Consider the following 16516-nt stretch of genomic DNA (forward strand, 5'->3'; position numbering starts at 1 on the left):
TGGGGGAGTCCCTGTTCCCCCGTGCGCTGCCAGGAGTTCCCAGGAATAACGGTCAAAAGCTGGCATGGGGTAGATTTAGGCTAGCTATCAGGAGGTGCTACTTCACGGTCAGGGTGGCTAGCATCTGGAACCTACTTCCAAGAGAAGTGGTGCTGGCTCCTACCCTGGGGGTCTTTAAGAGGAGGCTGGATATACACCTTGGTGGGGTCATTTGACCCCAGTACTCTTCTGCCATGGCAGGGGGTCGGACTAGATGATCTACTCAGGTCCCTTCCGAACCTAGAAACTATGAAACAGTGCTTTGCATTCAAACAATGCATAATAATGAATGCATATTATGTGTTCATTATTATCCTTGAAATCTGTTTTTTTTTTTGAGGGGGGGAGGATGGGAGACAGGACAGGGATGGGGACTGAGATAAATAGGCTAAGTGACTCATCTATGGTCAGGCCTCTTGAAACAGAACTCACACCTCTCTGTTTCCAGTCTTGTGCCCTTAAACACAAGGAGAATCCAAGCTTGGTAAGTAAGTGGGGATCACAAGCACCACGCAGTGATTACACATCATGATCACAGTGGTTTCCTGCATTTTTAGCTCAGATGTCACAATACTGAGCAACCTTAGGCTTAACTTGATAATTTCTTATTGCCATGAGCAATGTCAGAGGGGATAGTGGTCCCCAAACTCTGAGCTATGGGTCTAATCAGGCCACAGGTCAGATATCCAGGATATGAGATTTGAAGTCAAAGGCAGGTGATAAATGTGTATTTGAACACATCCATGCTCCTCTTCAGTATGGTATGTATCATCATATTTATCACTTGTAGCTGATTGTTATTAAATGTGGCCCATCTGATTTGCTCTTTCATCCACCTTAGTTGATGTTATTAGTCCTGAATATTTATTCGGTCAAAATAATACACCAGGTAAATGGCAGGCAATTTTCATAGGCTCATTAAATTATCACAGACTTTTAGTGAAACTGAAGATCTGGTCCCAATGCATTAAATAAATAATCAAAGTAAAAAACCCAAACAACCAGAACTAATTACCGGAGACCACTCTTGAGCCAGCCACTTTGGACAATCAAATATGTTGCAGGGCTGAACAACAGGCATCTTTGGAGTGTACATGCACTTCCACTCTTCCACAGGGCTGATGTGCCCCTGAATGTCTTCCTCTACACAAGAGACTGTGCGGCTCTGAATGCCTCCTCTACATGAGGAGGAACAGGCTGTCCATGGAGTACTTTCCCACCTGCAAAACAAAGCATCAATAAAGGGGAAAAAAAGAAAAATGCCTAAACTTTTCGGTAGGTCCCTCCCAACTCCACTCTTCTCCACAACCTCTGTTTTTGGACTAGCAAGTCTTGCTTTCTTAAGGAAAGCCTGAAAAAGAAAGCATATGTCTATATATTGTCTTTTAAAGAAGTCTTCTAAGTTAAAAACTAGTGGTAAGAACCTCCCGCTTTTCCAGGAACCAAGGATATCACAGAGAATTTCAATTAGCAGGATCATTATATCCTGGTACAATGTGCCATGTCTTGGGAAATGCAAATCCCAAGGCAATGGAAGCTCAATATGCCTTACTGCTAATGTCCTTACGCGAAGAAGCCAGGCCACCCATTACTACAATCCCCATATGATACTGTTAGTCAGGGAAAAACAAAGACAGAAGGAAAATTTCCAAAGTGAATAAAATGAGATTGTGATAAAGCATGTATGAACAGTGGATAAGGCTATATCTAGGGATATACTGATGCAGTTAGTAACGATCAAAGAAATGATGGGAAACAATGTTAGCTTTGTCTGACTAGTACTGAAATAATGAAAGGAATTTAGAGACAATTTAATTAGATTGACAGGTGGCATTTTGTTGAGAAAAAGAAAGTGAAATATTGACAGACAGATGTATATATTTTCAGAAAGCTGTTGCTACTTTATGAGAGTAAATTATATATTTAAACATACATTTCACAAAAAATACATGCACTGTATAGGTGTACCAACAATACCTGTGCGTATTTGTGTTTATACATATATACATACTTATAAAATACACACAAGGGTATGTACATATGCACTGAAAACTTGCTGGTCTGGAAGCAAGTCATGTTGGCAACTATTAGAAAGAAGATACTGAATTGCTGATCTGATCAGGCAGTCCCTGGATAAAAACAGTCTCCATGGGTATCTGTGCATTAGAATGGCCCAAAATTTTTCAACAAAATATTTTCCAAATGAAAGTAACTTTTCAACATTTTCTCTCTCTTTTTTCTTTTAACAAAAGGATCAAAATTTGTCAAAACAAAAAAAATCAATTTCAGCAAAAAAAAAATCTTTGGCTTTTAACCAGAATAAGGCTTTTTCTCCTTCCCCATTGCAATAATGTTAATTTAGTAATTAAACAAAATTTAAAAAGTTACAGAAATATCACAGGAGATGAATGCATTAGACTTCTTCTCCATTTTTTTTACCCTATCTCCTAACTGGTACTAATGTACACATATGGTGCATACAGGCTACATAATAGCTGGCTTCATGGTAAAAGAGTTTCACTAACATCAAGATGTGATGGCTGCATTGTTTACAAGTGCCAAAGACTCTGGTGACTTATGTAAATTGCCCCAGAGGAGTGCTGACACAACTTCCCGTGTTCCACATGTAGCAAAACCCCCAGTTTTTCTTTTTCTTCTTTTAAAATGCATTCCCCCTCCCCTTCCCTAACCATTTTGTACTTTGTCTCTCCCTCGCTATTCCCTATAGATAAGTACAAGTAGGCTAAGATATAGGATAAGCTTTAACATTTTATTTTAGGTAGTAAGTTTTAATTTTTCTCTCCCCTCTTTGCAAATAAGTGCCCTGCTATTTTGATATAGATATCCACTGTTTTATACGTGATAATTATTATGTTTGTATTGATTCTTTTTTACTGCTTTTATATTGTGAGATTACTGTTTTAGGTCTTTAGGTAAGTTAGCATAAGTCATGTCAAGTTTCCATCTTGTAATGTCAAGCCTTCCTCTTATCCCCATGCCCAGTTGTGTAACCTATGACTCATACTACCCCTCCTATGTAACTTGGTTCCTGAATGAATGGGGATGAATTGAGAGTAGGCAGTAGGTCTAAAAAATAGCTCCCTCTGAATGACTGAGCTATAGACACCAATACCTGGACCAACGACCCAGCCACTGGAACCACCCACAGCATTCAAGAAACAAAAGATGCAGCAACCCACCATTGTGCCAAGGCTGCACATGCTCAATATGAACATCTGGAAACCTCTGGAACAGGACTGACCTTGCCTGAACAGGCCTTCCCATAGGAGATCATAGGTAGTCTACCCCATAAAAAGGGGTAGTGAAGACTGACTCCATGGAAACGCTATTTCCATCTGGACCAGACCAGCTCCAAGTCTCACTGCCTCCCGGACAACACCGAGCTGAAGGAGACCCCAACTGGCCATCAAGGACCCACTTTCAGCCTGGGATATGTAAATATCACCTGCATATTTCCTCCTCCAATTTGGACTCTCTCTCCCCTCTCAGATTTCAGCCCCTGCACCAAGCCTCTTTAACGTCTGCTGCGATTGTCTGTCTGTGTGACTGTGTGTGTATGCGCAAAGGAACCAATAAAATATCGTGTCACCATCTCCCCTGTTCAATAAAACCACTGCAATTTGTAACCCTGAGTTGGGTTGTGTTTTACTGAGCCCCGGTCGCTTCCCTATCTTAAATTCCAGTCTCTTTCTCCCTTGGCTCTCAGCCCTGTTCCTGCCACTTTTTGCCTCCCCTCTGTCCCTTTTCTGCAGGCTCTTAGCCCCGTTGCTTTCTGCAGGCTCTCAGCCTCGTTCCCGTCACTTTTTGCTTCTTGCCACCTCTTCCCAATCCCTCTCTCTCTCTGCCTTCTCTTTCACTCTTTCTGTCTGTTCTCCAGCTTCCCCCACCCCAGCAGCCCCACTCTCAATTTTCCTCTCCCCACGTACCTCTCTGCTCCTCTGTAGCCTCCTTGCTCCAGCTCCAGCCTCTGGGCTTCTCCTGTTGGCTTTCTGCTTTCAATTAATATCAATTAACCTTGAGTTACCCCAACTTCCTTCCAGTCTCCTGGTTCTAATCCCAGCACTGGCAACTTTCATCTCAGTCTCCACCTAAAATAACCCCAAGCCTCAGCTCCTCAGCACAGCTCTTTCTAGTCTACTGGTTCTAATCCCAGTCCCAGTGATTTTCTCTCTCTCACCTTAACCTTCTCCCAAGTACACCAAGCACATACATACACACCACACCATCCAAGTTAGGAACTCACCTGTGTGTATCTGTAGGTGAGTGGTATGTATGTGAACTGATACACATGTATGCCACGGTGTGAATGATATACGAATTAGTGATCTGTGTATGTGTATTGGGTGTGCAGGTATTGGTAATTGATTCTGGTCTAATTTCTTTTGGTCTGTATAGTGTGTGTAGGTGCTTGAATTGGTGATAGGCGTGCATTTGCCTAGGCTGGTAATTTTGGATGTGTACGTGCCTGAATTGCTAGTGTGCATGCCAGGTGGGGGTGCATGCACCTAGAGTGTGTATATGCACCTAGTGTGTGTGTGTATGCACCTAATTGCTTTTTGAGTGTGTGCCTGTGTAGTTGTACGTTACGCCCTCCTGTCTAACAACACAATATTGAGATCCTGAGAGTTGGCCTGACCCTACAGGGCAACACACATATCCCTCAGATATAGGGTTAGCACTGTACCTGTTTTATTTTACTGGAGACTTTTCCCAATAATGCTGCACTGTGTATTCAGGACCCTTAGGTACTTGAGGTCTGACAGCACAGGCTGCAAATTGGAACTCATAAATATTTAAAACTCTAACAAGAACTTCATATAGCTTTTCCATACATGACAATGGGAGGGTCTGAAATCTCAGGACCTTTTAGGGGAGTCGACAGCTGCTTTTAAAGGCCACTTTCCAGATGCTTTGTGCTGCCTTCGAGGTAGCTGCTTGGGCCAGGGTATGAAATAAGGGCCCAAAATTTAGCCCACAGGCTACACCAATCTAAAATGGCTGAAGGAGTTTGTGACTCATGACTCTTAAAGCAGGGGTCATGGTTACTTGTGATGTACTCAGTATGCAACTGCTATCGCCAACTTGTGATGGAGACGTTGCAGAAGCTGGAATTAAGCATCACAAAACTGTATGCAAGTATTACATTTAATGAAGGACATATTCCTACCTCCATGATAAAACTCATGGCAGAAGCGTCTAGACAGAGAAATGTCTACAGGCAGCCCATCCCAAAATTCTTCCCAACTCACTCCCAAACTTCCAGATCCGTTAGGGGCTTGCTACCCATTCTGCTATGGCTTGAAGGTGTATTGCTTTTTCTGCTTAAGCTCAGTAGGTCAGAAGGCAGGAAGACAATCTGTATCTCCCTGATCCTAGCCCATCCTCTTAATCAGCCCAGTCCTTCCACTGATCCAGTCAGACTCAACTCATTGCATGGGCTCTGGACCAGTAAGGACTGAATAGGGAGGAGAGATGGTGCTGAGGAGGTCTCTGATCCACACTTTCTTATGCAAGCGGATGAGATCCATGCAGAGACTCCCCTGCAACCTTGCGATTTTTAAGTGGTCGATAGTACCATTCAACAGTTGGGTTCCTGATAAGAGTGTCTACAGATGAATGCTGGGATTGGGGGAGTGGATCTAAAAGGATTGTTACAGGGTGAAAGTAAAACCCAGAAAAGCTTGAGGACCAGTCTTGTGCCTTTGATCATTCCCATGGAATGATATTTTTTCTTGATTTCTGTGTTGCTGAAAGCCAAATACATCAGGGCATTTTGAGCCTTTATTTTGGATGTTCTTCAACTGTTGAAAAGCCTCTGTCAAGTTGCCAGTGCAGGATGCTTTTTGCTCAAAGACAGTCCTTCCACTGTTGAGTGCTGCTGATTCATCCTGTGATCTATAGAGTCTCTCCCTCCCTTTCTCTCTCCTTTCCTTTCTCTGTTGATGCTCATGAACTTTGTTCACAGTTAAAATGAAATCTTTTCTAAGCCAAGATACCTGTCTTTTATTAACAGGCTCTCCTTTTCACCCATTTATTTTGTTAATTTTTGAGTTTTTGAGAGGGTATGTTTGCGAATTCTGTTTCAAAGGACAAAGAAAAGAATTTTCCGAAACAGGAGGTGGAGATCTATTTTATGTCTAAGGTGATAAATAAGCCTAATGAGATAAGTGGCAGATATATACTGCCAACAAAGGTCTTTAATTCATGCAAAATATGTGGCTTTGTGTTCATATGCCAAATGCCTGCCTTACCTTGCAGTACTCAAACTACATATATCATAGCTAAGAGGTGACAACCTGAGAGGCGGCTACAATTGTAGGCAAAACCAAGTTGCTCTGCTCCTAGCTCTCTCATTCTGTTTGGGATGGCCATTATGCAGCCCAATACCATAATTCAAGTCTGGATGAAATGTTGTTATGCACAGAGTACAACAGAGATCTGTGGTATTTGTGCAAGGCCTCACTGAGGTTTGGGAGAGGTCACTTTCTCAGCAAGGTGAGATAAACATATTGGCTAATAGGAGCCTTTAGTAAAAATGGGAAGCCCAACAGTACAAGGCACGAGCAGGGAATGAAACAGTAGAATGTCAACACTGAACTGGAAGGACACATTCTACTTATTGATGGGCCTGTTTAATCTGTGACAGCACTGTTGGTGCTGATCCTCCGTTGCTATTTTTTGGGTTCCAAACTTCTACTGATACAAAGGCCATAACACAAGTTATCAAGAGATAAGCCAGGGAGTGAACTCACAGCATGTTAGCTACTCTACAGTAACTGTCTATCCATATATTCTTACTCTAGTAGTGAATGCAAGGCTCATTTTCATGGAGAGAGAAGTTATAGCACATTTACCGTGGGATAGAAACTTGCCTGTGTTTAGTCACCGAGGGACAGCTGACAAGCTATGAGTTCACACCCAAGCCTTCCTTGCTACAATAATGGGTTCATATGCCCAGTATGGAGCAACTTTTCTATGATTTTTAAAGCAGCTGTTTATACTTTAATGGCATTTGTAATTGTAATACCATTAACAGGGTACATTGCAAATTTCTTATTTAGTTTCTGGTTCTGCAAATGTACCTGAGAGTAGGTATACCCAAAAAAAACCAAAGGAAATTGCATGGCTAAGTAAAGTTATTCATGTCACATGTATGTGTTTGCAGGACTGGGTCTTTCCACACTATTTATTTATTTAAAAAAAAGAAAAAGACTGACCCTTCCCCCCCCCCAAAAAAAACCAACACAAAGCAACAACAACAAAAAACACCACTTCCCTCCTCTTTTAAAAACCCTATAACTTGTTTAAGAGAGACACTAATACATAACATGCAATGAAAGCTTCTGGGATTTTACATCTGTAGCCTTATAATACTTTGTGGAATATATTTGCCACTGCTGAGGAGGCAGTTTAACAGTTAGTTACAAAGCCAGTGCTGACAGTCGCAGTCAGGGAAGGTTAAAGGAAAGGAGGAAGACAAGCATATATATATATATATATATAGATAGATAGATAGATAGCTAGATAGACAGAGAGAAAGAAAGAAAGAGAGAGAGAGAGAGAGAGAGCACACATGAGCAAGAGCACTCAAGAGAGAGATCCAGTAAACTCAATCACACTGCATTACTGCTTCAACTTTGATGTAATTTTAGTTCAGCATTAATAGGCTTTATAACAATCAGATTAGCACGTGAGCAACTCATGATTATTTGGCAGTAGAGTTCAGAACAAGGGAAAAGCAGCATCTGCCACCTTAGTTCTACAGAAAAGCAGCAATGCAGAAAAAAGGAGTAAACTTATTTGTTAATCCTACTGTCTGGTTGATTGCTTTACGTACCGAGGAAGGGGATGGTAGAGGTCATAGGGCATGATCTGCTTGTATCCATCACTGTTAGGAACAATAATGCCAACCCTCTGAGTAGAAGGTACACACAATAAAATAAACACTAAATGATTATATTATACAACTTTTTTCTTTTTTACACAGTATTAAGTAAAACTGACAAAAACACTAGTTATGTTGCTAACATTTTGAAAAACAAACATAAGCTTTTTTGTAGTATTTCTAGTAGTATGCAGGTGGTTATATAAACTAACCACTTAGTTCACGCTGGAGCCAGGTATAGACATTACACTTTTACCAGTCTAAGTGATTGGAAACAAGTCTTTACTGGTAACAGAACAGAAGTTCGGCATACATAGACTGGTTTAAAAATGGAGGAACACGGTCTAAGATTTGCCCCTCCTACCAAAGGGTGAATGTATGTTCTATTCACTACAGATGTAAACTATGCTTCTTATGGAAAACTGTACAACTTAGATAAGTTCTGCCTTGGGCTTTTTGAATGTCTGTACCTAGCCTGAGTGGTTAATGATCTCTTATTCAGGTGTCACCCTTGTGACCAAAAATATTGGTCCACTATTGCAAATGACCCACATACTTTCTTCACTTATGGAGTAATTACATGTCAGGAGGGATCCATTTTTTTACTATTCCTAACACTTCCACACTTAAAGCTTAATTCAAAGGCCACTGAAGTCAATGAAAAAATCAATTTAACTTCCTTGGACTTGGGGCAGGCTCTTATTTAACCTTTATATGGTTGTTTCTGCCCTTCGGATGAAACAATCCACTGTGTACACAGGAACTTCTGATAAGAAACTGAGGGCATTCTCTGTGCAGGGACCTCATCTCTTGTATTCATGACTCCCCATGCCACATTCTTCTTCACAAGCTTATCCATTTATTCGGGCCTCTTTAGACAAACTGAGTTGAGGGAGAAACTGAACTCTGTGTGATTTTTTTATGCAAGATGGTTACTGTGGTTTGAAGATTTTCTATTATTTTTGTCTGCTGTGATATCATTAACACATGTAAAAATGTAATAGGTATTTATGTAAATAAAATAGGTACCACTGAGTGTACCATATTAGCTATTATGATATTGGTTATTTACAAGGTGAATAACATCTGGGAAATGGCCACTTGCAGGGTTCTATCACATTGTGGGCTCAGGTGTGGATGCTAGCTTGGGATTTAAAGTTTTGGTAGGATGGTGGGCTTTGATGGCTTCTAGCGTGGAGTAATGCTCTACCTGTCTGAATCCCCTGCTACTGGAAACTCCTGCTGATCTTTGACTGTTGTATTCAATGTGTCCCACAGCCTAGCTGGTGGTTATCAGTTTGTCAGGTGAGGAATCTGCAAGGGGCAATGTAGCAGGGGCTCAGAGGAGGGCCCTGCTAGACCCCCACAGGAGGGGCCAGGACAGGGAAAATCACTCCTGGCAGGGCTCGGACGAGTGGTGCCATCCTGACCCACCAGCTGTGAACCATGAAAAAGAATTTACCTGGCCAAGTCTGGGAATACCACATCACCCGGCACACTGAGGGAAGCTGCCGGGAGCTGTGGGACTTCTCCAGCAGAGACTGCATGAGCAGTGCTGCCCCAGTGCTCTGAGGGAACTCTGGGAGAGGGAACCTGCCCAGCAAGGGCCAGAGGATCCAGACTGCTAGGGAAACATCAGGGGAGGCAGACTCGCCGGTCAGAGTCCTGAATGAATGGTGCTTCCCCTGTGCACTGAAAGGAGCTCTGGGGAAGGGAGCAGGGGCTGCAAACCAACCCGGGGAGCATGTGCCCCAAGGGCCTATGCTGATTGGCTGAGGGAAAAACCCAGGAAGTTTAAAGGGAGAATGCCGAGAAGGGCTCAGTGTTCAGCGTGGAAGGAGGAGGGGACACTGCAGCAAGACTGGGAGGAGGACTCTGCCACAGCCACGACCCAGCCAGCTGAAACCTTGAGGGATGCCAGAGAGACTGCAACCCCAAGGGAGGAGGCAACCCAATCAACTATTCAATTAAGTGAAACTGGATGGTGGGGTGCTTATGGGTGGCCCCAGCAGCTGAGAAGACAGGGACACCAGGAAGAAAATACCCCAGGGAATGAAGGGTAAACCTTCAGGAAAGAGGGCAAGAGGGGATACTGGAGGCAGAGAGCCTCATAGGGCCCTAGCAACCCAGGTAAAGGAGGGATTTGCCCAGAGAAACTGAATGAAAGAGCCCACAAGCTCAGAGCCCTTATGGACAATAAAGCTGGAGTTCAGCACAGGCTAAGTTTTCTTTTGTTGTGTCATTCAGTAATCTCAGACTAGGGAAATATAGCAGGAGAAAGCCAGACCCGCTGCACACTTGAGTTCTGATTAATTAAGCTAGACAGTCAACACCGGAGACCCAGTGAGGCATCGAAACATGACCTCTGGGACTGGAAGGTAGAAATCCCATCTTCCCAGAATCCACAGATCCCAGAGAGAAGGAAGGTTACCACAAGCTGGACAAAACACTCAAGGAGGAACAACCCATCCAGAAGATATGGCCATCAGCTATTTCCGAAGCCCACAGCCAAGCTGGGTTGGAAAGGAACACCAAGGACTAGTGACACACACTTGGTGCCAACAAGACGATATGACTTATCACCCAAGAGGAAAGGTGCAGGGTGTAGGAGTGGTGGAGCCCTGTGGAAGACTGACCTTGCCTGTACAATCACCTGAGATACCATCTATACTCCTGAAGAATAACTTGACATCAAAGATGTGGCAGGAAAGAAGATGAGGTAGAGGTCCCCATGATTCCAATGGGATGAACAGCAGCAAGTAAGCCCACCCACAAGCATAATATGTTGTTCAGAACTGAAGAGCTATAGATTATGCAGGTGCTAGGAGGTCCCTTGGGAGGAACCATCATGGAGCTGAAGAAGGTCATAGTGAAAAACAAATTCATGAAGTGAAGTAAATGGCTGTGGCTCCACAACAGCTGGACCCAGACTCTGTGCTGGTAAGTATGGGGTGGGGGGGAGGAGCTGGAGGAGGGAGAAGGAGATCATGAGGGGACTCCAGCCAGGCCTCATCCCCTGCCCTCCTGAATGTCCTCTGACCTCCGCCCACTCTCCCAGCCCTATCAATGGCTGCCCCACTTGGCTCCAGGATCCCAGCACTTAAAAAAAAAGTCCCATACACACTGGCTGCTACAGCAGCCATCAGGGCCTCTGGGGCTCATGGCAGAGCTCCCCCCATGCAGTGCAGGGCATTGGCGGGGAAGCAGGGATTGCCCCCTTGCCCTGCAGGAGCTGATGAGTGTGGGGCTTTTCTTTTGTTTTTTTTAAGTGTTGGGACAGTAGGGCCAGGTGGGACAGCCATTGATGGGACTGGAAGAGTGGGCAGGGTATGGCACTTGTTTGACTTGGAGATTTGGGCAATTCAGTGGTGGCTGAATCTCTGAATGAGATTCAGCCAAATCGATTCGGGACAGTGATTCAAATCACCAAATCAAATCACTGTCCCCCAAACTGGCCGAATCCAAAGTGAACACTAGCTGCTTCGTGCAGGCCTAGCTAACACGTCCTATTTTTCTTTCAATGGGCAGGGATTGTATAAGTGTAACTCCTCCATGATGGGAAAATAGAGTTCACTGTGTTTTCGCAGTGAGGAATGAGAGCTGGGTCAGCATGCTAGAATTTTCCACCTAATGTATTAGAAGAAGCTGAAGCCACTTGAGTGTTTGTGATTAGAAATGGGACTGCTGTCTGTCAGGTTAACCACCGCTGCAACTATATTATTGACATGTGTATACACCGAGCAGTCTCTGCTGCTCAACTTCTTACAAGCCAACAAAGAGCGAACTAGAATTTGGGAGTTTAAGAAATAAGGATGGATCAGTTAAAGTATGCTCAGTGAGCAAATCATTCCAGATCTGGCTTGACTGACAGGAGAGCTGCACTGACTTAAGGAGCTTTTTGTTTATATTTGAGGCACAATGAAAGACATTTTGTCAAGTTCTTGGAAACTATGCCCTGTTGCCCTCACTCCACCACCACTGCTATGGTACACTGTACTTCTCAGCAAACTGATGAGCTAGATAGGAAAGGATTCATACACAAAGTCCAGAAACTGAAGTAAATATGCTGCAAATGAGTCTGCAGTACTAGGGAGCCAAATTAACTCCACCTCTTGCCTTCTGCAGTAACCAGTTAAAACTTATAGAAATGTTTTCCTTCTAATAAAATGTACTTTGAATAGCTAAACAAGGCCAGAATCATGAGGCTCTGTGCTGCCATGTACACTGCAATGTATAACTGAGGCCCTTCCAATGGAAATAATTATCCCTACCTCCTCAGGCTGTTGTAGGGATTAATTAATGTTTGTAAAGTGCTACAGAATAGCTAAATAATATTATTGTTAGGGATGTGCATTGTTTTTGACACTGTCAAGCATTCAGGGGGTTAGAGTTTGTGTTTTGATGTAAAATGTAAAAGTTGTGTTGTATTGTCAGTCTGAAGTATTTGGAGAATACTGCCAGTGGATTATGATACCACGTCATAAGACAATAATACCCTGCTGGAGAGGTGTCATTGTGAGGCTGAAAAACATATTGAGCTAACCCCCAAAATATGATTTTTTTTCCCAAGCAGAACATGTTTCCTCAATGCCTTGGACAATATTTGACTACAATAGCCTTGTTTTGTCAGTGATTGTGACTGAGGGCACGCTCGGGGCCGGGTCTCATGCTGACACGCCTACCTGTCTTTACGGGGAAGTCCACCCAATCTAGCCTGTCATGACTTTGCTGTTCCCATAAACTGGTGGCATAATGCGGGAAGCTGCCCATTTCCAGCCCCAATGCCAGGGGGTGCTATCTGCAGCTCTGAACCTCCTCTACACTGCAGCCCATGCCTTGCAGGTGGCATCCATAGGATGTAATTATAACCTACACCACGACTGGTGCTCCAGGGTCTCACAGGGACTCTCCCTCTTTGGAGCAGCGGGTCATTGTGCTTGCCCTTAAGGTCTTCCTTTCATCCTACTCTTGGCCTCCTTGCAGCAGAGGACTTACTGGGTAACTCTCTAGCTGAGCCATCCTCATAATCAACTACTCACGGGGCTGGCCCTTGCACTGCCCTTGAGGCTTACTCTCAGTTCGGCCCTACTTATCCAAAGTGGGTAAGTGGGTTGGCCCCTCCAGGACTACACTGCATGTGGTGCCCACTTTAGCACGCCTGCTCAATGCCAGATCCAGCACATCTCTCAGAGTGGCTGGTCACTCTGGGTGCCACATGTGATGCCAACTCTGGCTACTCCAGGGCTGTGCTGCATGGGGCACCTGCTCTGTCCACTCCAGGACAGATTTTGGATCCAGCACGGAGTGGACTTGTGCTGGTGTGGGCATTTCATGGGGTGTGTTGGGCTATCCAGAGCACTCTACATGCTGCCTATGTGTCCACTTGAGGCTCATGGGCAGCACCAGGGGCCACATGCAATAGAGCAGTAATTGAAACAGCTGTGCAATGTTGCTGTATAAAGCTAGGGCTGCTATACAGGCCAAAATCTACCTGACAGTCATGATTTTAATGTCGGTCACATATCTCGTTAGGAAGTTTCACATTAAATGGTAGGCATCCTGATTTTGGGTGGCAGTATATGATGTTGCACCCTAACCTAACAAAACTGATCTGAAATTTAACAACATAACATTGTGATCCAGCATTGTGAGATTATAGCCACTATTTTGTCTGACAAAATGGATGCAGTAGTCATGCTCATAAAGTTAATATACTCTACACATACTGTTTGAATCACAATGTTCAACTTGGACTGGGAAATATCTGAATTAACTGTCTGGTAAGAGTTTACAATTTTATTTTTAATGACAACTAGCAGATGTTGAGTAGCTAGTCTATGTTACTGAAAAAAGAAGCACCCTCAGTTCTAGAATCTGGATCATTGCCCTTACTCTCTAAATACATATCCAAACAACAAGTGCCTTCACAGGGAGCCACAAGTAACATGGTATTTATTATGTCTGTGATGCCTCATAGAGGCATGGTGCTTTATAGACACGTAAAACCAAAGTCCCCTCTCCAGGGACCTTAAGAAATTAATCTGATTGTCAGTGCCTACTTAAATAGTTTAATAATAATAAATGCAGATGTTCCCTTTGAGAAAGCCAGCTTTATTCATAGCTCTGGCTTATTTTTCATAGCTCTGGCTTATCCTTGGAGAATGTGTCTCATACTTTATATAATACATTCATGATTGTTCATCTAGATCCATTTTAAAACATGAAGGATAAAACTGAAAACATTCAGCATCTGGCTCCTGGTGCTGCCCATGGGCTTCAAGCAGACCCATGATTTTAACATTCATGATTGTTCTATCTAGAACTATAATGTTTCTTCATCATTATAAATTAAATTCACCTCTCTGATGTGTTTTTCTCTCAAATTTTCCTTTGCAGAAATATACGGCTAACGTTTATGTCAGCACCATAAACTGCTAAAGACCAGTTCCAAAGTCTGGAATAGATCTTTCATATTCTATGCAGTCAAGATAACCAAACACAACTAATGGTGCATCTTTAAGAAAAAGCTTCCCTAGTCATATTGTATAATTTGCACTACGGGCTTAGAATGGATGCTATCAACTTAAATTGGGAAGGAACAAAAGAGCACTGAAGCTACTTTTTTTTTTTTGCCTGGGATACATAAGATAAAGCACCTTCAAATCTCTTGTGCCACCAGTTAAAACAGAAGATACAAATATCAATCTGTCACGGAGTGGGTGCAGGGGCGGCCGTGATCCCGCTAGCGTCCCCTGCCGTGTCCAGTTAGGTGATTCAGCACCCTCAACTCGCCCGCCACATCTTTGCTGTTCTAAGTTCAGTAAGGGAGGCTGCCTTGTCTCGCCTTGGACACTACTCCGCTCTATGCCCCGTTCCGATTGGGGTGCCCCAGTGCACCCCTGCCTTATGGGCGATGCGTGCCTCCAACCTCCCCTTTAGCACGCCCCAAGCCTCGCAGTTCTTCGTTGGACGATATCTGGTCCTTCTGTCTTCCTGCACCCTGCCTGGCGCCTCTGGGTTAGCCTCACAACCAGCGCCCCCTTGTCTGGTGCCTCTGGGTTGGTCTCATCCAGGCTATGCCCCACTGGAGCCTGTCTTACTCTTTCTATGCACCTCACCCCCTCAGGGGCCTCTCACCCACTTGTGGGCTTTCCCGCCCCTCTCGGGGTCTTTGCCGCACGTCTCTCGCCCCTCTCAGGGTCTTTGCCGTGCGTCTCGCGCCTCTCGGGGTCTTTGCCGTGCGTCTCGCGCCTCTAGGGGTCTTTGCCGTGCGTCTCGCGCTTGCCACCCTCTCTGGGGCTCTACCCCCACGCTTCCCGCGCTCGTTGCCCCCTCTGGGGCCTATACCGCGCCTCTCGCACTCGTTGCCCCCTCTGGGGTCTCGCTCGCGCGTTTCCCACGCTTGGGGCTCAGGTGGCCGCAGGCGTGCCTGGCCCCTTGACCTTTTCCTGAGTCGCTTACCCCACTGGACAAAATATCACCCTCACGGGCTGGGTTCCAAAACCCCGCACACTGCGCCTCTCCGGCGCAAACAGCTGTGCCCCACTGGCACCGCTCACTGTGCCACTACTGGGCACCCGGGACCCCCAGGTTATTGGGGAGCTCCTGTGAGGCCTCCTCACACCCCTACAGCCTCACCCGGTCCTCCGGTGTAATCATAACAAAACATGAGCCAAGCGGCTGCAACGTAAGCAAAAAGCCCACCGGCTTATAACATAAACCACACACAATGCTGGCTCTTACCAATACCTTTCTCAGGGGTTCTCTCCCTCCCCTCGCATCACTGCAGCGGCCAAACTGCCACCGTAAGCCCTGCTGCTCAGCTCTCCGCCGCGGAGCTCCTGCTCCAGCAATGGCCAGAGGGGAACTGCTAGCTAGGCTCCGGCCTGGGCTGTTTATAAAGGCTCGGCCCAGCCCACTTCCAGCCAGCTGACCAACATTAGTTGCCCTGGCAACCCTCACTTGTGCTGCCCTATTAATTGGCAGCTGTCCTTATTAGTGTTGCTAGTAGCAAGCACTCCAGTGCTGTGCTACACAATCATAACCCAAAACATCTCATTTTCTGTGTTGATGTTGAGATCTGGTCAGTACAGGGATTAAGATTTGCCAATGCTTTCTTTTTTTTGAATGGTGACAACAAAATAACCAATGCAAAGCCTAGGAACCCTAAGACCTCTGTAGCCAACTCACTTTCTATTTGCTGGAGTTTCATTCACAGCAAATCTTTATAAAAATAGCCTGAATTCAACTTTCCCACAGGTTTATCCAAGATGGCAACTGGAGTTTGGCATTAATCATAGTATGGAAACTACTCTTTGCAACAGAACCAATTATCTATTGCATCAAGGGACGGCAACATTTTTGGGCTGAGTGCCAAATACACTTACAACCGTGACTTGTAAGATGTTGGTATGCCAGGGATGGATGGTGGGGGAGCTGTAAGGAGTCCAATTCTTGTGGCAGCAAAGCCCAAGCCCCTTCTCCACCATCTGCCCCAAGGTGCACATGACAAGCAAAATGTCTTTGCATGCCAGGCTCTTGTATCCATACTGGGGGTTGCCTACCTCTATG

The 16516-nt window shown here is 44.7% G+C and overlaps 1 protein-coding gene across 10 annotated transcripts in view; it reads right to left on the bottom strand.

Moving 5' to 3' along the window:
* ADAMTSL1 (ADAMTS like 1) overlaps positions 1–16516 on the bottom strand; it is a 639880-nt gene that overhangs the window by 158169 nt on the left and 465195 nt on the right. For 9 of the 10 annotated variants that reach the window (XR_002104654.1, XM_019554877.1, XM_019554882.1 and 6 more), the window contains 2 exons: positions 7898–7948; positions 1055–1259 (listed from right to left, as the gene is read on the bottom strand). Coding sequence is in view for 9 of the 10 variants with exons in the window: in XM_019554877.1 (XP_019410422.1) it covers positions 1055–1259; positions 7898–7948 (256 nt within the window). In the remaining variant the exon portion in view is untranslated. The remainder of the gene's footprint in view (positions 1–1054; positions 1260–7897; positions 7949–16516) is intronic. The other variant, XM_019554874.1, reaches the window with a different exon arrangement.

This window comes from Crocodylus porosus, unplaced genomic scaffold (assembly GCF_001723895.1).
Source record: "Crocodylus porosus isolate Cpor-Errol unplaced genomic scaffold, CroPor_comp1, whole genome shotgun sequence".
Taxonomy (NCBI): domain Eukaryota; kingdom Metazoa; phylum Chordata; order Crocodylia; family Crocodylidae; genus Crocodylus; species Crocodylus porosus.